At 46.7% G+C, this 23,400-nt stretch overlaps 1 protein-coding gene across 1 annotated transcript; it reads right to left on the bottom strand.

The window, feature by feature from the left end:
• Window positions 1-1,135: 1,135 nt before the first annotated feature.
• Window positions 1,136-22,185, bottom strand: LOC110529269 (uncharacterized). Its single transcript, XM_036984591.2, has 4 exons — window positions 22,032-22,185; window positions 15,448-15,750; window positions 11,451-11,683; window positions 1,136-1,989 (listed from the first exon to the last, which is right to left on the bottom strand). The coding sequence occupies exons 2-4, from the start codon at window positions 15,725-15,727 to the stop codon at window positions 1,870-1,872; spliced, it is 633 nt and encodes a 210-aa protein (XP_036840486.2). The 5' UTR covers window positions 15,728-15,750; window positions 22,032-22,185; the 3' UTR covers window positions 1,136-1,869.
• Window positions 22,186-23,400: the final 1,215 nt, after the last annotated feature.

The raw sequence follows: 23,400 nt of genomic DNA, 5'->3' as shown, positions 1-23,400 counted from the left end.
CATGCGGGAAGAAGGATGTTCTAGAACCAACAGTACTAAACGCACGCACAGCTTGTTATTCTCATTAGGAATTTGCATATGCGCATCATGTTAATGTAGAATAGAAACACTCATTAAGGAAGGCCTTGAATGACTCAGCAACTACTCCCTGAAAAAGACAAGAATAATAAAAAAAAAAGATTTAACCCATCAAAGTCTTCATTAATTACATTCATATTATAATTGTCTTTTTTTTTTTTTTAGTTTTTTTTTTTGATTTAAAATCCTGTCTTTTGTTGATATCATCATTTTTAAAACCACTTTTAAAAATGTACTCGAATAAGAACCTGTTCACTCAGTGGTCGTTGGTTTCATATCAAAATGCTGACATATTGGATCCTATGGGACTTTAGGAGTAGACATGGTGGAGGTGAGGACTCACTAGAACTGAGCCCCCTCCCCCAGTAAAAGACCAATGGTGGCACGGTGTCAGTGTGTATTGTTAAATAAAAAACAACTTTGTACAAAACCTTTCTGGGGAAAAATAAAATAAAAAAAATGGGACAGTTGTCATATAGGACTCAACCCTTCAGTACCGAGACAGCTGGTCGACAGCTCTGTGTACATTCGTTCCTCTGTTGAACATATTGAGCCATACCAGCACAGGAATACATTTTCATTGTCTATTTCATGAAACCGTTTCAATTGTACCTGTGTCGATGCCAAACGGATTCAGGCTAAGATAAGAGTTATAAAAAGAGTTAGGAGGTCTCTTTCGATTGACCTGAGTGACGGCAGCAAATCTAGCCTTCATTAAGCATCATTGATTGATTGATTGATTGATTGCATTATTAGATATACAGTACGTTGTCCCGGGCATGCAAATTGGATTGTAACTGCAATTAGATTCCTAAGGTTTCTTTAGTGCCTTCCAAACGGGTTCATCTTTACAGTATTGCTCAAATCGTTGATTGTACAACCCCCCCCACCTCCCCCACCCAGCAGACCCATAGGGCAACAAGAGACTACCATTTGTATCATCACAGGGTCTGTTGTTTGTGATTGTCAATTCTGCCAGGTAAAGAAAATCCTGAAAATCCAATCTTGTCTCTGTCAGAGTTTATCAAAAGTTGTCCTCAACTTTGACAGACCTATATAATCTTAGGATCTTTCAGAACACATATGTTAAATTATACATGCATTCATCCTGTTGATCATTTAAATAAAAAACAGACCGGTCATTCATCTCATTCAGACTGAATCTTAAAACCACTTCAGACTGAGTTGCTGGTGGACGGCACCATTGAAAGACATAGGATAAAACAACGTAGCTCAATCTACACCAGAGATCGACAAGTCACGTATGCTGACAGCGCTCGTCTTGACGACCCCACCACCAGAGTCATTAAATCACAACCTTTTTTTTTCTCCTTTAAATATAGACCAGTGTGAAACATCGAGATACGTGGAGTTTTGCCAGTTCAGAAAATACATTGGAAGTTTGTCAAGTTCGTGGTTGTGGTGAGTGAGTGAGTAGAAGTTCACCATAAAGTCTTCTCTTGAAGGGACCTCTCTCATCTATATATATATATATATATATATATAAAAAAAAAAAAATTATAATAATTGTTTTATATTTTACAGTTATTTTAGAAAATATCTGTCTTCTAACAGCATGGCTGAGAGAGAGAGAGGGACGGAGAGATGATTCTAGGTCTCCATCCAGCAGGAACCAGTTCTTCTCTTCTTCATCTTTGATTTTAAAAAAACAACAAAAAAGGAACCCTAACCCGTGTCCCGTCATACAGTGCCATCTAAAAGGGGGGGGGGGGGGGGGGGGCGGGGGGCCCTCTGAGACGGGTGGAGGGTTTTTTTGTGCGAGGTACTCCCTCATCTCTCCTGTCCTCTCAGACGGGGAATGGCAGGAGGCCCTCTGTTAAACAGGAAGCCATAGAGGGCCATCGTGAGATGCATCCAGACTGGCAGGACATCCCTCTGATGCCGCAGGAACTGTGAGGAAGACAAGAGAGCGGGAGGAAGATAAATATCAAGCAGAATTAGTTCTATAGTTTTTTTTTTTACATAGTGCCTTACAGTAAGTAACCTGTCCACCACCATAACTATCATCACAGACGTTGCCATCAGCAACAAGTTATTGGAAACCACGAATGACACCGTCTGTGGTGCTTCCTGAGTTCAATATGACATCATGGTTGAGGTGAAATAACACAGTAACTGGTGGTAAACCAGCTGTCTAGACACAACACCGGAGCAGATCGGATATTTCCACAACAGCAGTTCTGTCTCAGTTATTTTTGTGTTTGGTGTGCAACAGAACTGGGCTCTGTCACTAAGGGCTGTCTTGGAGCCCGCAAGGAGTGAACAAGTTACTAGTCTCCCTCCTCAACCTCCCATCTCCAGGAGCAGCATCTGTCCCGCCACTAAAGCCTCACTTCCTCCCCTCCAGGAGCTGCATCTATCCCGCCACTAAAGCCTCTCTTCTTCCACTTCCTTCCCTCCAGGAGCTGCATCTATCCCACCACTAAAGCCTCTCTTCCTCCACTTCCTTCCCTCCAGGAGCTGCATCTATCACACCACTAAAGCCTCTCTTCCCCCTCTTCCTTCCCTCCAGGAGCTGCATCTATCACACCACTAAAGCCTCACTTCCTTCCCTCCAGGAGCTGCATCTATCCCACCACTAAAGCCTCTCTTCCTCCACTTCCTTCCCTCCAGGATCTGCATCTATCACACCACTAAAGCCTCTCTTCCTCCACTTCCTTCCCTCCAGGAGCTGCATCTATCCCACCACTAAAAGCCTCCTCTTCCTTCCCTCATCTCTGTTCAAGCGCGTCTCCTGTTGGCTTTCTAACTGAAAAGTCAAGCTGGGTATTTCAGCAGGTTGCATAAGCATCAGTCATACTGTCTGTCTCACTCTCTCCAGAGTAGTTGTCTGTCTGTCTGTCTGTCTCTCTCCACAGAGTAGTAGTCTGTCTGTCTGTGTCTCTCTCCCTCTCTCTCTCTCCACAGAGTAGTAGTCTGTCTGTGTGTTTCTCTCTCTCTCTCTCCACAGAGTAGTTGTCTGTCTGTGTGTCTCTCTCCCTCTCTCTCTCCACAGAGTAGTTGTCTGTCTGTCTGTGTGTCTCTCTCCCTCTCTCTCTCCACAGAGTAGTAGTCTGTCTGTCTGTGTCTCTCTCCCTCTCTCTCTCCACAGAGTAGTAGTCTGTCTGTGTGTCTCTCTCCCTCCACAGAGTAGTAGTATGTCTGTCTGTGTGTCTCTCTCCCTCTCTCTCTCCACAGAGTAGTAGTCTGTCTGTGTGTCTCTCTCCCTCCACAGAGTAGTAGTATGTCTGTCTGTGTGTCTCTCTCCCTCTCTCTCTCCACAGAGTAGTAGGCTGTCTGAAATTAGTTGAACCAGTGCTACTGAACACAAACCTAATTGAGCGTCTTAATGTTATGTTGCAGTGCCTGTTTTACTCCCACGAGGCCAGTGGAGAAACTGCTTTCACTGTTTATTTAGACCATTGATTACAATAAGCACCTGTTTTGATGCCATTTTAAAATGTTCTGTAACAATGGGTGTACATTTTTCCCAGAATGCAATATAAAAAAAGGGGATGGATTCCAAGGCAGGCATTTGTCCCTCAGATACAGAAAGTATTTCATACCCATCTACCTCATAATGACAAAGTGAAAACATGTTTTAAGAATTTTTGGAAATTGAAATACGGAATTATCTAATTTCCTTAAATCACAACCCCTGAGTCAATCAATACATGTTAGAATCATCTGTGGCATCGATTACAGCTGTGAGTCTTTCTGGGTAAGTTTCTAAGAGCTTTGCACACCTGGATCATACAATATTTGCACACTATTCTTACAACAAAAAAATATTCAAGCTATGTTATAAGTTGGTTGTTGATCATTGCTAGACAGCCATTTTCAAGTCTTGCCATAGATTTTCATGCCTATTTAAGTCCAAACTGTAACTGGGCCACTCAGGAACATTCACTGTCGTCTTGGTAATCTACTCCAGTGTAGATTTGGTCTTGTGTTTTAGGTTATTGTCCAGCTGGAAGGTGCGTTTGTCTCCCAGTGTGTGTTGGAAAGCAGACTGAACCAGGTTTTCCTCCTGGATTTTGCCTGTGCTGAGCTCTATTCCGTTTCTATTTATTTAAGAAAAAGCCACCACCATGCTTGAAAATATGGAGAGTGGTACTCAGTTTTGCGTTGGATTTGCCCCAAACATGACACTTTATATTCAGGACATGAAGTTAATTTCTTTGCCACATTTCTTTTGCAGTTTTACCTTGGTGCCTTATTGCAAACAGGATGCATGTTTTGAAATATATTTTTTACAAGCTTCCTTCTTTTCACTCTGTCATTTAGGTTAGTTTTGTGGAGCAAATACAATATTGTGGATCCATCGTCAGTTCTCTCCCATCACAGCCATTAAACTCTGTAACTGTTTTAAAGTCACCATTGGCCTCATGGTGAAATCCCTGAGCAGTTTCCTTACTCTCCGGCAACTGAGTTAGGAAGGACGCCTTTATCTTTGTAGTGACTGGGTGTATTGAAACACCATCTAAAGTGTAATTAATAACTTCACCATGATCAAAGGGATATTCAACATCTGCTTTTTTTAAAACCCATCTACCAATAGGCGCCCTTCGCTAGGCATTGGAAAGCCTCCCTGGTCTTTGTGGTTGAATCTGTGTTTGAAATTCACTGCTCGACTGAGGGACCTTACAGATAATTGTATGTGTGGGGTACAGTTTTGGAAAACCTCCCTTATCTTTGAGGTTGAATGTGAGGAACAGAGATGAGGTAGTCATTACAAAAATCATGTTAAACATTATTATTTCGCACAGAGTGAGTTCATGCAACTTATGTGTCTTGTTAAGCACATTTTTACTCCTGAACTTATTTGTGGTTTGACATAACAAAGGTGTTGAATACTTATCGAACTCTGATTTGTAAAAAATGTTGACATTATGGGGGCATTGTGTGTAGAGGCCAGTGACACACATCTAAATGTAATCCATTTGAAATTCAGGCTGTAACACAACACAATTAGGAAAAAGAGTTTAATTAAAGTCCAATACTTTCTGAAAGCTTTCTTGAAAGGAACAATAGTGAAGTGCTTCATTTTCAGTCACATTTTCAGTGTGTGTGTGTGTGTGTGTGTGGTCACACATGGTAACCAAATACAATAAGGACTTGTCTACTGCCCTCCTAAAAACAGATGGGTAACACCTAAACCCCCTCCCCCGCCCCCTCCCTCATCAAACATTAGTTTTTATTTTAACCTTTATTTAACTAGGCAAATTCTTATTTACAATGACAGTCCTACCGGGGAACAGTGAGTTAACTGCCTTGTTCAGGGGAAAGAACGACAGATTTTTACCTTGTCATCTTGGGGCAATTTAACCCAACAACTTTTTGGTTACTAGCCCAACACTCTAACCACTAGGCTACCTGCCAAGTTAGACATGATAGCACCTTCGACAGACAGACAGACTTGACAGCTAATTGGAGCTAAACATTAGCTCACACAGCCTCACGTCATGTGGAAGTGTGTGACAGAGGCCACACAGAAACAGTGTGGATGTCACGTGTCCTGAGCAGCAGATCCTGTGTTTCAGCACTACTGCGACAGGCTTTGTGTTGACAATATTATCAGATCTTACCAAATAAAAACAACTGTCTCTGCTGTCTCTTTTAGATAAAAGCCCCTCTTATCTCTCTCTCTGTCGCGCGCGCGCACGCACACACACACACACACACACACACACACACACACAGATCCAGCCGGAGGGGGTAATCGTCACGTTACTGGCAGTATCTGTAGCTAGTGAGTCACAGTTCTATTTTTAGTTCCTCTTATAAAACAGCCGGCACAGATCTACCCAGAGTCAGAAGTAGCTCTCACACTCTGAACACTACACATCCTCCGTATCTCTTTGTCTGTCGAACTCTCGCTCTCCCAAACTAATCAGACTGATAATCAGTCAGCCACACCTCACCTTAGCAAACAGACCCCATGCATGGCCTAATACTTACACCACAGATAAGGAAGGGTACAACATATGGGGTCCCAGGGTTTTTACTCATTAACAGAGGAATGTTTAAAGAAGAAAAGAAAGAGTTGAATTGAGTTATTTTTCAAGTGGACACTAGTACCCACTCACCGCCCCATTGTGTAAATGTGCTTCTATGAAACTATGCAAATGATTCCCTCTTCCTCACAATAGAGGTGACTACGCTGTAATGATTGAGGTGTGCTAGCAGAGACAGTGTGGTGTGATAGCAGAGACGGTGTGGTGTGATAGCAGAGACGGTGTGGTGTGCTAGCAGAGACAGTGTGGTGTGCTAGCAGAGACAGTGTGGTGTGCTAGCAGAGACAGTGTGGTGTGCTAGCAGAGACAGTGTGGTGTGATAGCAGAGACAGTGTGGTGTGATAGCAGAGACAGTGTGGTGTGATAGCAGAGACAGTGTGGTGTGATAGCAGAGACAGTGTGGTGTGATAGCAGAGACAGTGTGGTGTGATAGCAGAGACAGTGTGGTGTGATAGATCTTAACTGATTTGCCAAGTTAAATAAAAATGTGCATATCGATCAATGGAGTGAAGCTTGAGAGCGAGTGGGGAGCGGCCGACTGTGTCAATGTGTGGGAGTGGGAGCGCTGGAACAGGCACAGACTGGGAGAGAGAGAAAACAAGCACGGAATATTGACTCACCCAAGTAGAGTTCTTCTTACCAGTTATTTATCATCCTATCTAATTAAAAAAAGACTTGGCATCAAACCGAGAGAAGGAAGCTAGATAAGATAGCTAGCTAGGCTAGGCTAGGCGGGGCTAGGCTAATTCAGGCTACATGACAAAAGCTTCTAGCCCAACGCTCTACCACTAGGCTACCCTGCCACCCCATATAAGGAAGTCAGTCAATTGAAATACATTTGCTTATGCTAATAACATAACCCCACAACTTTGACATCAGCAAACCACTCACCGACACGACGCAATACACGTTTTCTGGCCGGTACACTGTCTCTGCTAGCACACCACACTGTCTCTGCTAGCACACCACACTGTCTCTGCTATCACACCACACTGTCTCTGCTATCACACCACACTGTCTCTGCTAGCACACCACACTGTCTCTGCTAGCACACCACACTGTCTCTGCTAGCACACCACACTGTCTCTGCTAGCACACCACACTGTCTCTGCTAGCACACCACACTGTCTCTGCTAGCACACCACACTGTCTCTGCTAGCACACCACACGTTTTCTGGCCGGTACAGTTGAAACTGGGATTCATTAATAAAGAGCTTCTCCAGCGTGCCAGTGGCCAAGACCCCGGTGAGGACGACGAGCACGCAGATGAGCTTCCCTGAGACGGTTTCTGACAGTTTGTACAGAACTTCTTCGGTTGTGCAAACCCACAGTTTCATCAGCTGTCCGGGTGGCTGGTCTCGGACGATGCGGCAGGTGAAGAAGCTGGATGTGGAGGTCCTGGGTTGGCGTGGTTACACCTGGTCTGAGGATGTGAAGCTGGATGTGGAGGTCCTGGGTTGGCGTGGTTACACCTGGTCTGAGGATGTGAAGCTGGATGTGGAGGTCCTGGGTTGGCGTGGTTACAAGTTGTCTGAGGATGTGAAGCTGGATGTGGAGGTCCTGGGCTGGAGTGGTTCCACGTTGTCTGAGCATGTGAAGCCGGTTGGACGTACTGCCAAATTCTCTAAAACGATGTTGGAGGTGGCTTATGATAGAGAAATTAACAATCATTTTTCTGGCAAAAGGTCTGGTGGACATTCCTGCAGTCAGCATGCCATTTTTTTTTGTGTGACAAAACTGTACATTATAGCGTGGCCTTATATTTTCCCCAGCACAAGGTTCACCTGTGTAATGATCATGATGTTTAAATCAGCTTCATGATATGCCACACCTGTCAGGTGGATGGATTATCTTGGCAAAGGAGAAATGCTCACTAACAGGGATGTAAGCAAATTTGTGCAACAACATTTGAGAGAAATAAACTTTCTGGGATCTTTACCTTAACATGTTGCGTTTACATTTTCTGTTCAGTTATAGCATGTGGCATCGGTTCAAATGAGATTTACTCAAACGTTTTGCTTGTATTACATTCTTTCTACCTTCCCGAAAATACCTCATATTTTGTGACAACTGATGCGTTCACTACTTCAGTGGTTGATGTCTAGTCTCCCTTATGGCTCAGATCAGGTGCCTACATATATATATACTACAGACACCATAGACATCCTTCAAAAAACACACAAACACACGTCCGAGTTTATGTTCATCAACGATTGTCTAGTATAGCGTCCATGATTCATATCATCGATTGGACAGTCTATTTTGGTTTACAGGTATATGTTTTTTTTTTAAATGATAAATGACTCGGCAATATGGTTCTATTTCCCGTTGTATTTTTGAGATAAACGTCAGCTTTTAACTGAGAACAAGTGTTTATTATTATTTTTATTACACAACAGTCAGCTCAGAGAGGCCCAGCTCAGAGAGGCCCAGCTCAGACAGATCCAGCTCAGACAGATCCAGCTCAGACAGATCCAGCTCAGAGAGGCCCAGCTCAGAGAGGCCCAGCTCAGAGAGGCCCAGCTCAGACAGGCCCAGCTCAGAGAGGCCCAGCTCAGACAGATCCAGCTCAGAGAGGCCCAGCTCAGAGAGGCCCAGCTCAGACAGATCCAGCTCAGAGAGGCCCAGCTCAGAGAGGCCCAGCTCAGAGAGGCCCAGCTCAGAGAGGCCCAGCTCAGACAGGCCCAGCTCAGACAGGCCCAGCTCAGACAGGCCCAGCTCAGAGAGGCCCAGCTCAGAGAGGCCCAGCTCAGACAGGCCCAGCTCAGACAGGCCCAGCTCAGACAGGCCCAGCTCAGAGAGGCCCAGCTCAGAGAGGCCCAGCTCAGAGAGGCCCAGCTCAGACAGATCCAGCTCAGAGAGGCCCAGCTCAGAGAGGCCCAGCTCAGAGAGGCCCAGCTCAGAGAGGCCCAGCTCAGAGAGGCCCAGCTCAGTGAGGCCCAGCTCAGAGAGGCCCAGCTCAGAGAGGCCCAGCTCAGAGAGGCCCAGCTCAGACAGATCCAGCTCAGAGAGGCCCAGCTCAGAGAGGCCCAGCTCAGACAGATCCAGCTCAGAGAGGCCCAGCTCAGAGAGGCCCAGCTCAGAGAGGCCCAGCTCAGAGAGATCCAGCTCAGAGAGGCCCAGCTCAGACAGATCCAGCTCAGAGAGGCCCAGCTCAGTGAGGCCCAGCTCAGAGAGGCCCAGCTCAGAGAGGCCCAGCTCAGAGAGACATTAATGTAGAATGGAAAATGAATGTGTTTATGCAACAAATGTTAGTGCATCGAATCATATCGCATCGAACTAAATCGATTCATTCTGTAATCAAACCGAATCGCACCTAATCGTTTCAAACTAAAAACGTGTGGTTCCTGTATCCAGATACGTACAGAATCTTGATAGGGAAAGACGAACACATCTCTAGTTGTTGAAATTGTTAACAATCTAAGCCGTTGTGGGGGGGGGGGGGGGGGGTTGTAGAAGGTCATACAACGGATAATTTAGCTATTGATTTTGAATTTCCCGACCCCTTCGTGTTTGTGAGAGACTCCCCTTCCCATAATAGTTTGGATGCTACACACGTTTTTTCGTAAGAAGACTGATTTTCAGGATGTCTCAAGGTCTGACAAAAAATAAACGCTGTAGCTCGGCCGCCGATAGGTCGATGTAGTGGAATGAGATGCAGCCAAGCCGCCTTCCAGATGCAGAAGGCCACCGATAGGTCGATGTAGTGGAATGAGATGCAGCCAAGCCGCCTTCCAGATGCAGAAGGCCACCGATAGGTCGATGTAGTGGAATGAGATGCAGCCAAGCCGCCTTCCAGATGCAGAAGGCCACCGATAGGTCGATGTAGTGGAATGAGATGCAGCCAAGCCGCCTTTCAGATGCAGAAGGCCACCGATAGGTCGATGTAGTGGAATGAGATGCAGCCAAGCCGCCTTCCAGATGCAGAAGGCCACCGATAGGTCGATGTAGTGGAATGAGATGCAGCCAAGCCGCCTTTCAGATGCAGAAGGCCACCGATAGGTCGATGTAGTGGAATGAGATGCAGCCAAGCCGCCTTTCAGATGCAGAAGGCCACCGATAGGTCGATGTAGTGGAATGAGATGCAGCCAAGCCGCCTTTCAGATGCAGAAGGCCACCGATAGGTCGATGTAGTGGAATGAGATGCAGCCAAGCCGCCTTTCAGATGCAGAAGGCCACCGATAGGTCGATGTAGTGGAATGAGATGCAGCCAAGCCGCCTTCCAGATGCAGAAGGCCACCGATAGGTCGATGTAGTGGAATGAGATGCAGCCAAGCCGCCTTCCAGATGCAGAAGGCCACCGATAGGTCGATGTAGTGGAATGAGATGCAGCCAAGCCGCCTTCCAGATGCAGAAGGCCACCGATAGGTCGATGTAGTGGAATGAGATGCAGCCAAGCCGCCTTCCAGATGCAGAAGGCCACCGGTAGGTCGATGTAGTGGAATGAGATGCAGCCAAGCCCCCTTCCAGATGCAGAAGGCCACCGGTACGTCGATGTAGTGGAATGAGATGCAGCCAAGCCGCCTTCCAGATGCAGAAGGCCACCGATAGGTCGATGTAGTGGAATGAGATGCAGCCAAGCAGAAAAGCAGATATATGTCTAGGTTAAATTGATGGATTTTAAATGGGGATTTTTTAAATATTTTTTTTATAATTTTACTTTTGATTGACGCACCGGTGCTTCTCTTAAGGATGTTTAACTCGTCTAACCCCCCTTCATCTACACTGATTGAACAGGTGTCATCAATGACGGAACATAGCTTTCACCTGGATTCACCTGGTCAGTCTGTGTCATGGAAAGAGTAGTCGATCCTGATGTTCACTCTACTTCAGAAGTGTAAATAATCTCCTTTTTCAGTGTAAATAATTGTACTTTATGAGTATATTATATTATATTATATTATATTATATTTTGTGACCAGGCTCCACCCTCTAGCATATCTGCTTGGTAATTTGTGGTGTTGGGTTGGGGGGGGGGGGGGGGGGGTGGTTCTATTGAATGGTTCTGTTGAATGGTTCTATTGAATGGTTCTATTAAATGGTTCTATTAAATGGTTCTATTAAATGGTTCTATTAAATGGTTCTAGCTCAGAATGTGGTTGAATCGGTGACAAGGCTCTATTTTTAGCAGGCTTATTTGTGGCCACCCCAGTTGGCAAAATGTCTGGACTTTTCTTTTCACAGTGAATTATTTTATTTAACCTTTATTTAACTAGGCAAATAAGTTAAAGAACAAATTCTTATTTACAATGACGGCCTAGAAGAGCCACAAGCCAGAGCAGTCTGGCAGTGGGTGGCCCCAGCACCATACCCAACCAAACACACAGACACAGATAGTTAACCTTTGACCCTTACCAGTTGAACATGGTCCTGGTGGAACTGGTCTCCGATCTCCCGGAGCTTACGTCCGATCCTGACCTCCGTGCTATCCTCCACCCTCTCTTCATCTAGTCTCTCCTCCATTCTCCTTCTCTCCTCCTCATCGTCGTCGTCCGCTCTCCTACCCTCCCCCTCATCGTTCTGCCTCTCACCCTGATCGTCCATAGGCTCAAACTGAGCTGGGAAGTGCAAACAGAATCCAGCGTTGCCTATGGGAAGAAAAACGTATATTGTTCAGTTGTTTTATAATGGCTGGATTTAGCCTCCGATTCACCATCGGTTAGTGAGATATGCGGTTGACCCAATCATAATAAACCAAAGCATTTTGCAATTGGGTTTAATAATGATTTTGGGGAGAAGGGTGTAGGGATTAGGGAGACACCAGATCTCTTCCCCCTATTTGAAGTGTACAGATTAGTATGGGGACTTGAGTTAGAACTGGCCCTCGACTCTGGTCTCGTGACAAGCAGCTAATCTTTCTAGATTTACTGGTGGTTGTGTTTATGTGCCAGGAACAGAAAACACAATGCTCCTTTTGTCTGTCACCAAAGAGCGGCTGGCAGGCTAGGTGACTCACGGTGTTTACTTTAGCATGACGCCGCTGTACCGGCGCCAGTAACACTAAACTGGTTCTAGTTTCTTACAGTCAAATTATAGAGTAATAAAACAGTAGGAACTCCCTCTATACGAGCATGTCGGTAACCGGTAGAAACTCCCTCTATACGAGCGTGTCGGTAACCGGTAGAAACTCCCTCTATACGAGCGTGTCGGTAACCGGTAGAAACTCCCTCTATACGAGCGTGTCGGTAACCGGTAGAAACTCCCTCTATACGAGTGTGTCGGTAGAAACTCCCTCTATACGAGCGTGTCGGTAGAAACTCCCTCTGTACGAGCGTGTCGGTAGAAACTCCCTCTATACGAGCGTGTCGGTAGAAACTCCCTCTATACGAGCGTGTCAGTAGAAACTCCCTCTATACGAGCGTGTCGGTAGAAACTCCCTCTATACGAGCGTGTCAGTAACCGGTAGAAACTCCCTCTATACGAGCGTGTCAGTAACCGGTAGAAACTCCCTCTATACGAGCGTGTCGGTAATCGGTAGAAACTCCCTCTGTACGAGCGTGTCGGTAGAAACTCCCTCTATACGAGTGTGTCGGTAGAAACTCCCTCTATACGAGCGTGTCGGTAGAAACTCCCTCTATACGAGCGTGTCGGTAGAAACTCCCTCTGTACGAGCGTGTCGGTAGAAACTCCCTCTGTACGAGCGTGTCGGTAGAAACTCCCTCTGTACGAGCGTGTCGGTAGAAACTCCCTCTGTACGAGCGTGTCGGTAGAAACTCCCTCTGTACGAGCGTGTCGGTAGAAACTCCCTCTATACGAGCGTGTCGGTAGAAACTCCCTCTATACGAGCGTGTCGGTAGAAACTCCCTCTATACGAGCGTGTCGGTAGAAACTCCCTCTATACGAGTGTGTCGGTAGAAACTCCCTCTGTACGAGTGTGTCGGTAACCGGTAGAACCTCCCTCTATACGAGCGTGTCGGTAACCGGTAGAAACTCAAACATTAAAGATAAACCAACAACAACCTTAATGACACCCTCCCTAGAAGAGCCACAAGTCAGAGCAGTCTGGCAGTTTAGTCACCGACCATTGGCACGCTTTACCTGCCATTGTCAAAGCCATTAAGAAAACAATTATCTTTGTGTAATAAAAATAGATCTGGATGTTTCTTAGTCCACAGTGAGAGATGGACAGGAACACAAAGAGATGGAGAAGGCTGGAGACGGGGAACAGAGTCCTAAACTGGATGTCGGTGAGAGAGGTAAAAGGTCACACACTATAAAAAAATAATAAATAAAATAATAAAATAATAAATAAATAAATAAATAAATAAATAAATAAATAAATGGGGAAAAAAGTGTCTAGTGTCTACGACAAGTCACGGATCATAATAATTGCTGCCTGCAGGTTAGAACAGTAGGCTGTGTTTACGTGTCTGAACTTTGACCCAGACGTTGAGAACAAAATGGTCACCTCTCACTGGTCTGATAAACAGGCGGCAGTCAGACTGCGTTACTCAACGGTTTTACGCTGTTAGAGTGATGTCACACTGACATTACATCACACAACCTTCTATTCAAATGTGTGTGTGTGTGTGTCTGTGTGTGTCTGTGTGTGTCTGTGTGTGTGTGTGTATTTTCCAGCCTCTGTCTGTTTTTTTCTCCTGAATGAGAAACTGTAAGAATGTGTTTGAAACATGTAAAAAAAAAACATGAGACGACTGTCCTCTGGTCAGACCTAACCACACTACCACTGTCCTCTGGTCAGACCTAACCACACTACCACTGTCCTCTGGTCAGACCTAACCACACTACCACTGTCCTCTGGTCAGACCTAACCACACTACCACTGTCCTCTGGTCAGACCTAACCACACTACCACTGTCCTCTGGTCAGACCTAACCACACTACCACTGTCCTCTGGTCAGACCTAACCACACTACCACTGTCCTCTGGTCAGACCTAACCACACTAACACTGTCCTCTGGTCAGACCTAACCACACTACCACTGTCCTCTGGTCAGACCTAACCACACTACCACTGTCCTCTGGTCAGACCTAACCACACTACCACTGTCCTCTGGTCAGACCTAACCACACTACCACTGTCCTCTGGTCAGACCTAACCACACTACCACTGTCCTCTGGTCAGACCTAACCACACTACCACTGTCCTCTGGTCAGACCTAACCACACTACCACTGTCCTCTGGTCAGACCTAACCACACTACCACTGTCCTCTGGTCATACCTAACCACACTACCACTGTCCTCTGGTCAGACCTAACCACACTAACACTGTCCTCTGGTCAGACCTAACCACACTACCACTGTCCTCTGGTCAGACCTAACCACACTACCACTGTCCTCTGGTCAGACCTAACCACACTACCACTGTCCTCTGGTCAGACCTAACCACACTACCACTGTCCTCTGGTCAGACCTAACCACACTACCACTGTCCTCTGGTCAGACCTAACCACACTACCACTGTCCTCTGGTCAGACCTAACCACACTACCACTGTCCTCTGGTCAGACCTAACCACACTACCACTGTCCTCTGGTCAGACCTAACCACACTACCACTGTCCTCTGGTCAGACCTAACCACACTACCACTGTCCTCTGGTCAGACCTAACCACACTACCACTGTCCTCTGGTCAGACCTAACCACACTACCACTGTCCTCTGGTCAGACCTAATCACACTACCACTGTCCTCTGGTCAGACCTAACCACACTACCACTGTCCTCTGGTCAGACCTAACCACACTACCACTGTCCTCTGGTCAGACCTAACCACACTACCACTGTCCTCTGGTCAGACCTAACCACACTGTGTTTGATTCATGCATTTGAAATACACTGAGTAAACCAAACATTAGGAACACCTTCCTAACACCCCCCTTTTGCCCTCAGAAACACCTCAATTCGTCGGGTCATGGGGCTCTACAAGGTGTCGAAAGCGTTCCACAGGGATGCCCATGTTGACTCTAATGCTTCCCACAGTTGTGTCAAGTTGGCTGGATGTCTTTTGGGTGGTGGACCATTCTTGATACACACAGGAAACTGTTGAGCTTGGAAAAACCCAGCAGCGTTGCAGTTCTTGACACAAACTGGTGCGCCTGGCACCTACTACCTACCCTGTTCAAAGGCACTTCAATCTGTTGTCTTTCCCATTCACCTTATGAATGGCACACACACACAATCCATGTCTCAATTGTTCCAAGGCTTTAATAAAATCCTTCTTTAACCCGTCTCCTCCCCTTCATCTACACTGATTGAAGTGGATTTAACAAGTGACATCAATAAGGGTTTCATATCTTTCACTTGGTCAGTCTGTCATGGAAAGAGCAGGAGTTCTTAATGTTTTATAAACTCAGTGTAGGTTTGATGTTATGTGTGTTAGTGGTTGTTACCATGGAGACGCATTATGGCCTGGCGATTGTCCTGTAACCCACAGGGCAAAGTGTTGTTGTTGTGCCCTTGTGGAACCATGATGTTGTGTCCCTCTGACCGCGGGACAATGGCATTGGGTCCGGTCGACATCTGTGTAGACCTGTCCCGGGTGTCCCCTCTGTCCCCGGCGTCTCTGGACCCTCTGCTGTCCATGGTGTGGAACTTGATGTCCCTGAAGGGGGTGCAACAGCACTGTGAGGCAGGATGCTGAAGAGACAGGTCCTCCTCCTCATCATCCATTAGGAGCCTCAGCGGTAGTCTCCCTACAGGAGAGAGGGACACATTAGAACAGGATGAGTGAGTGAGTGAGTGAGTGAGAGTGTGAGTGAGTGAGATAAAGGCCCTCCTCTTTAGTGTCTGTGACAGAGACATGGGGAAAACATTGGATGAAGTTACTGTAAATCACGTGGAACTTCACTTTGGCGACCAGCAATTCTTTGGGAGAAAAAAAAAGAAGAAGTCTTAATAGCAATCAAAGCTGTAGTAATAAAAGACCTGCTGAACTTGAGGAAGTGGATGGAATGATTCATCATTTGACATTCATAACAGGTGCAAAAAAACACACACATGGGGATGTGTGGTAATACCACACCACAATCACTGCAACAACAAAAAAAACACACCATTTCTCAAAAGTCAGTTTAAAAAAATCAGCCTGATTTTTGGAGTTTGTGAGTTCCCTTTCACATCGGTGTCATGAGGCAGCAGTCACAGAGTATGGAGACGTAGCGTACGCCTGGAAAGGCTGCTCTCAATATGCCATCGCTCATCACACACACACACACACACACACACACACACACACACACACGAGCAGAGCTGCTCCTGATAAGTGTCAGCCAACAGATCTGGCGTAAAGCTGCCTAACGGTACCCAACGCTGCCTTCCCAGGGTGAAACCACAGTTCCTGCTGAAACTCCAAGCGTCCGCCACAACGAAAGACACGAGCTCCATGGAGCAAAAGAAAAACAAAACAAGTTCACTGGACACTCCCCCCCCCTTCCCACTCTCTCCCCCCCTTCCCACTCTCTCTCCCCCCCCCCTTCCCTCTCTCTCTCCCCCCTTCCCTCTCCCCCCACACTTCCCACTCTCTCCCCCACCCCACTTCCCACTCTCTCTCCCCCCACTTCCCACTCTCTCTCTCCCCCGTCCCTCCCTCTCTCCCCCTTCCCTCCTCTCTCTCCCCCTCCTTCCCTCTCTCTCCCCCTCCCTCTCTCCCCCCTCCTTCCTCCCCCCCCTTCCCTCTCTCCCCCCCACTTCCCACTCTCTCCCCCCCTTCCCTCTCTCTCTCCCCCTCTTCCCTCTCTTTCTCTCCCCCTCTTCCCTCTCTCTCTCTCCCCCCTCCTTCCCTCTCTCTCTCCCCCCTTCCCTCCTCTCTCCCCCTCCTTCCTCTCTCTCTCCCCCCTTCCCTCCCTCCCTCTCTCCCCCTTCCCTCCCTCCTTCCCTCTCTCTCCCTACTTCCCTCTCTCCCCCCCTCCTTCCCTCTCTCTCCCCCTCTCTTTCCCCCTCTCTCCCTCTCTCTCTCGCCCCTCCCCCCTCTCTTCCCTCTCCCCCCACTTCCCACTCTCTCCCCCTCCTTCCCTCTCTCTCTCCCCTCCCTCCCTCTCCCCCCCTTCCCTCTCTCTCCCCCCCCTTCCTCTCTCTCTCCCCCTCCTTCCCTCTCTCTCCCCCTCCCCCCTCCCTACTTCTCCTCTCCCCCTCCCCCTCCTACTTCCCTCTCTCCCTCCCCTCTTCCCTCTCTCCCCCTCCCCTCCCTACTTCCCTCTCTCCCCCCTCTCCCCCTCCTCCCCTTCTCTCCCTCCCTCTCTCCCCCCTCCTTCCCTCTCTCTCTCCCCCTCTCTCTCTCTCCCCCCTCTCTTCCCCTTTCCCTCTCTCTCTCTCCCCTCTCTCCCCCCCTTCCCCTCTCTCCCCCCCTTCCTCTCTCTCCCCCTCCCCCCTACTTCCCTCTCCCCCCCTCCTCCCTCTCTCTCTCCCCCCCTCCTCCCTCTCTCTCTCCCCCTCCTCTCCCCCCTCCTTCCCTCTCTCCCCCTCCTTCCCTCTCTCTCCCCCTTCCCTCTCCCTCCTTCCCTCTCTCCCCCTCCCTCTCTCCCCCCTTCCCTCTCTCCTTCCTTCCCTTTTCTCTCCTTCCCTCTCCCTCTCTCTCTCTCTCTCCCCCTCCTCTCCCCCCTCTTCCCTCTCTCCCCCTCCCCTCCCTACTTCCCTCTCTCCCCTCCCTCCCTACTTCCCTCTCTCCTCCCCTTCTCTCCTCCCCTTCTCTCCCTCCCTCTCTCCCCCTCCTTCCCTCTCTCCCCCTCTCTCTCTCTCCCCCCTCTCTTCCCTCTCCCCTCTCTCCCCCCCTTCCCTCTCTCTCCCCCTCCCCCTACTTCCCTCTCCCCCCCTCCTCCCTCTCTCTCTCCCCCCCTCCTCCCTCTCTCTCTCCCCCTCCTCCCTCTCCCCCCTCCTTCCCTCTCTCCCCCTCCTTCCCTCTCTCCCCCCCCTTACTCTCTCTCTCTCCCCCCTTCCCTCTCCCTCCTTCCCTCTCTCCCCCTCCCTCTCTCCCCCCTTCCCTCTCTCCTTCCTTCCCTTTCTCTCCTTCCCTCTCTCTCTCTCCCTCCTCTCCCCCCCCTTCCCTCTCCCCCCTTCCCTCTCTCTCCCCCTCCCTCTCTCCCCCTTCCTTCCTCTCCCTCTCCTTCCCTCTTCTCTCTCTCTCCCTTCCCTCTCTCTCTCTCTCTCTCTCTCTCTCTCTCTCCCCTTCCCTCTCTCTCTCTCCTTCCCTCTCTCTCTCTCTCCTTCCCTCTCTCTCTCTCTCCCCCTCCTCTCCCCCCTCCTTCCCTCTCTCTCCCCCCTTTCCCTCTCTCTCCCCCCTTCCCTCTCTCCCCCTCTCTCTCCCCCTCCCTCTCTCCCCCTCTCTCTCCCCCTCCCTCTCTCCCCCCTCTCTCTCCCCCTCCCTCTCTCCCCCCACTCTCCCCCCTTCCCTCTCTCCTTCCTTCCTCTCCTCTAGTTCCCTCTCTCTCTCTCCCCCCTCTCTCTCCCCCCCCTCTCCCCCCCCTCTCTCTCCCTCCCCTCCCTCCCTCCCTCTCCCCCCCCTTCCCTCTCTCTCCCCCCACTCTCCCCCCTTCCTTCCTCTCTCTCTCCTTCCCTCTCTCTCTCTCTCTCCTTCCCTCTCTCTCTCTCTCCTTCCCTCTCTCTCTCTCTCTCTCTCTCTCCTTCCCTCTCTCTCTTCCTTCCCTCTCTCTCCCCCTCCTCTCCCCCCCTCCTTCCCTCTCTCTCCCCCCTTTCCCTCTCTCCCCCCCTCTCTCTCCCCCTCCCTCTCTCCCCCACTCTCCCCCCTTCCCTCTCTCCCCCCACTCTCCCCCCTTCCCTCTCTCCCCCCACTCTCCCCCCTTCCCTCTCTCCTTCCTTCCTCTCTCCTTCCCTCTCTCTCTCTCTCTCTCTCTCTCTCTCCCTTCCCTCTCTCCCCCCCTCTCTCTCCCCCCCCCTCTCTCCCCCCCTCTCTCTCTCCCCCTCTCTCTCCCCCCCCCCTCTCTCTCCCCCCCCCCCAATTTTTTAATTGTTTATTCTGTCATAAAGAGCACATGTTCAACTTCATAACAAAAAAAAAAAATTCCATCTTGTAAAATATATACCAACATGAATACAATTTATTTGATTTTAATTTAAATGTATGGCAAACTAAAATAATTGGCCAAATCATATTGTAATGAATAAAACAAATAAAAATACAATATGATTTGGCCAATTATTTTAGTTTGCCATACATTTAAATGTAAACATTTTGTATTTATTTATGTCGGGAAATATTTTACAAGGCATTTCCAAATAGTTTGATGATGATGAGCAGTCACACTGGGCAGTGTTTCACCTGGATATCTGTCTTTGGCAGGGCGGTGGCGCAATGCGTACTTAGGCAAATGATACCCGATGAAGCACTACTAGGCACTTTCCTATGGTATGCTACAGCAAGTGGAACTTCAGATACTATGAACATGACACAACTAGTAAGTAAACCACGCTGGCAGTGGGCAGAAGGCTGGCACAGGGTTTCACACGCACACACACACACACACCCCACAGGCATGCCAACTTCTACTGCACGGTCACAGGGGCTGAGACTGCAGAGGAGAGTAGTTCCCTCTGCTGTTCAGTCTGTGCACTGGGCTCTCTTCCACATCTCTCTCTCTCTGTCTTCCACCTCTCTCCCTTTATTGGCAGAAGGTCAAGGCACAAGGTGGGCTGTATACCCAGGCACCTGCTATTGTGACAGGCTATGGGAGAATGCAGTACTAGGCATCATTGGCACAGCACAGCCTGTCTAAATGTGTGTATTTTCTAATTACCATGAAATTGGTTTGAAAAAAATATATATATAATTCCTAATCATGTCTAATTATTGGATATGAAATAGGTTACAATCTAAACAAAATGGCTTTTAAAAACGTTTTTCTTCATAATTCAAAGTCATCCTAGAAATCGGGGTGAATTTGGGGGCATGTGGTGCTAGTCTGGGGAACCCCATTAGCCTACATTCATCTGTTGAGGCAACCTGGATTCAGGGGTCGACGTAACATAGTAAATGTATATCCCGGACACTCAAATTAGTATGATATGTTACGTTTCGTATTGTATGTATTCATTTGTGGATGTCCATTATACATTAGGTATTATACGTTACGAATTACAATTCGTATGATATATTATTAATGGCAAATCATACAATATATTACGAATTTGGAAACGTACGATATGCTACGAATTCCAATTTGTTCTGGCTAATGTTAGCTAGGTGGCTAAAGCTAACATTAGCTAACATGCTAAATAGTTGCAAAGTAGCTAAAAAAAAGTAGTAAGTAGTTTCAAAGTTGCTAATTATATATATATAAAAAAAATGCTAATGTTGACCGTGATAAGATTTGAACACGCAAACTTTGGCTTGCTAGACATTAGCCTTACATGCCAACCCATCCACCCCAACGAACTACACTACTTCTGTTTTTGCTTATTTGGATAGGGACAAGTACAAACACATTGACACATCGAGCAAACGATCGTCTGACGCATTGCACTATAGCGTTTCTAGCTCACGCAACAACAACAAAAAGTTACACACTCGTCCTTAGATGGACTTGAAGGAAAACAGGGGAAAAATAACTAAATAAATACATAATCAAACAATTATAATAAAATAACATAGCATAACACACCATAGTTCATAGAGGATTGTACTGTTGGAGCTGTAGTAACCAGTTTTGGGTGTTTATTTAGAATGTACTAAAAAAGATTCCAACCGTTTGTGTTCTTCTGATAGAATGTTCCATGCATGTGCACCTCTGAAGGTCTAGGACTGGCCTATAGAGGTTTATATGTAGAGGGACCCTGCCTTTTCCCGTGGTGGACATTCCAGTCCGTTGCAGCTTCTGGTCAGGGATTCAGGGGAAGACCATCAAGACACCTTTATAGACTGGCTTCACGTTTGCAAATCTGATGAAGTGTTCAAAGCTTAGTACATTGTTCTTTTTTTTTTAATGATGTGACAGTGATGTGCGATATGGGTCCAGTATTTTCAGCGCACTATATCAGACTAATTTGAGTGTCCCGGATTTATGTTTAATATGTTATGTACATTTACGCAATTACAGGAGCAATTTAGGTAAAGTGCCTTACTCAAGGGCACATCAACAGACCCCCCCCCCCCCCCCCTAGTCGGCTCAGAGATTCGAACCAGCAGCCGTTCGGTTATTGGCCCAAAACTCTTAACCGCTATGCTACCTACCGCCCAACATGTCTAGTCTATGAGACCAGGCTGGTTGAGGTTCGCGTGGCAAGCAGGCTGCCATGGGCCGTCACTCTCCAAGTAAACAAACCGTTTATGGTTCTGCGTGCGTAACAAATATGTTATAACGTGATACTGACGTGCGATAAACATAGTTTCGGGTAAATTACATATTGATTTAGCTTTGAACATTGTAGCGAAAACAATAAATGACAGTGCGACAGACAGTACACACACACACACTGCCATGGTTAATTATGAGGAAAACGTCATTAATTTATCCCGTGCAGCGAAATCATTCCCATCTCAATTTGATATCAGTCACGCTCAACTCCCTTGTTGTCGGATTGTATTTGGCCTATCAATTCCAGACATTAGTCCAAAACATTCTAACTAAATGTCAACCACAATACAAAATATCATCTAAAATCGGATTTTCTAAACAACAGTGGTGTGTGGAAACAAGGTAAGAAGCAGAACAACTGATCCGCACTTTCATTCTATTCAGTCACTCAATCAATTAATTATCCGCTAAATAGGCTAATTTTAATTGATTCAAAAATGCATTAATTAACTCGTTTAAAGGCCCTCCTTGATTGCGCTGCCTGGAGGCTATTTCCCTGTAAACAGAAAGCGGTTGACAGACAATCCATCACACACAACCCGATGACCGAGCATGTTCACCGCATTTGTTTACAAACTGGGTGACCCGGCAGCGCGCTGACAACATCAACCAAAACCTACAAATGTCATTTTATAAACAACCCTACGAACTGACTCATATGTAGGACTCACCGCCAGTTAAGTAAGTTACTTTCGTTGTGATTGGTGGTATCTTGTCAACTTGTCGTTACTGATTCTCCAGAATTAAATAGAGCTGCGTATCCTTCAACCTCTTGCATTACAGTCTCTCAGATGAACGTTTGCCGTTTCTGTACAAGTGTTTTTTCTCTCTCTCAAGTACCAGTGACAAATCGGTCCGCCCAGACAAGGCGAATAAAATATGGAAATCAATTCTCTTAAAGTGACAGTCCATCAATTTGTTGGTCTGCCTTGCCATCACGCAAAACCCATGTCAATAAAAACGCTCTTTCGTGATGTATTAGGTGTGCTTGCTGAAGACAAAGCACAAATCTAGCTTTCTTACATGTTCATGTTATTTTATTTAACCTTTGTTTAACTGGGCAAGTCAGTTAAGAACAAATTGTTATTTACAATGACGGCCTAGGAACAGTGGGGTTAAAACTGCCTTGTTCAGGGGGCAGAACAACAGATTATTGTGCCGCTTGCAAAGCATAATCTCCCAGTTACATCTTCAACATACTTCTTCTTCTTCTTATTCTTTATCACTCAACTCCTATATTGTTTAGGCTGAAATGTTTAAAATTTGTTGATATCTTTTATACTTTTCAAGTTATACATTTAGTTTAGTCCTTCTTTTGGTCAATGCTTCATTCACTTTCATGGCATTTCCTGGCATGTAACACAAATCAGGGAACTCTGAGGCCATAGAGTGGAAAGGTACATTAAAATATATATATTTATTTTTAGACCTATCTCCTCTTTCACCATTTAAGTAAGTTATCAGCTCCAAACCATTGTTCAGATGTTAAGACTGGCCTGATTTAGATTGCTCGTCAAATCAGTTGTTATATTATGTATACTTTTTTTTAACTATAACGATTTCAATTTGCATAAAGTAAGATGATTTTAAATCACGGGAATACAGGGGTAGCTTTTCAAGTTGGTCCTGCTCCTTGACCAATTAAGCTACAAGACCAGCTTGAAAACATTCAGGCTATCCCAACTTCAAATTCAAACAAACTTCTATCAACTATAAACTACATAAATGTGCATAAAATTATTAAACAGTAACTCTGGAACCTTTGAGGCTAGAGACACCAAACACATTTTCACATGTTTAGGCTATCCTAACTTCAACAGCTTTTGAATATTTATCAACTATAACTATATAAATGTGCTTACATTTGCATAAAATAACTCAAAAACAGTAACTCTTCATTTTTTCAAGCTAGAGACACCAAACCAACTTAAACATTTTCAGGCTATCCTAACTTCCAATTCTTAAAAACTTTGATAAACTTTATAACTATATAAATCTGCATAAACTTGCAAAATTTGAATAAAATAACTTGCCATAGGT

Source organism: Oncorhynchus mykiss, chromosome 8, assembly GCF_057628025.1.
Source record: "Oncorhynchus mykiss isolate SJ-2025 chromosome 8, ASM5762802v1, whole genome shotgun sequence".
Classification (NCBI taxonomy): domain Eukaryota; kingdom Metazoa; phylum Chordata; class Actinopteri; order Salmoniformes; family Salmonidae; genus Oncorhynchus; species Oncorhynchus mykiss.
The sequence above is the reverse complement of the archived record's forward strand: the minus strand, read 5'-3'. Positions and strand labels throughout refer to the sequence as shown.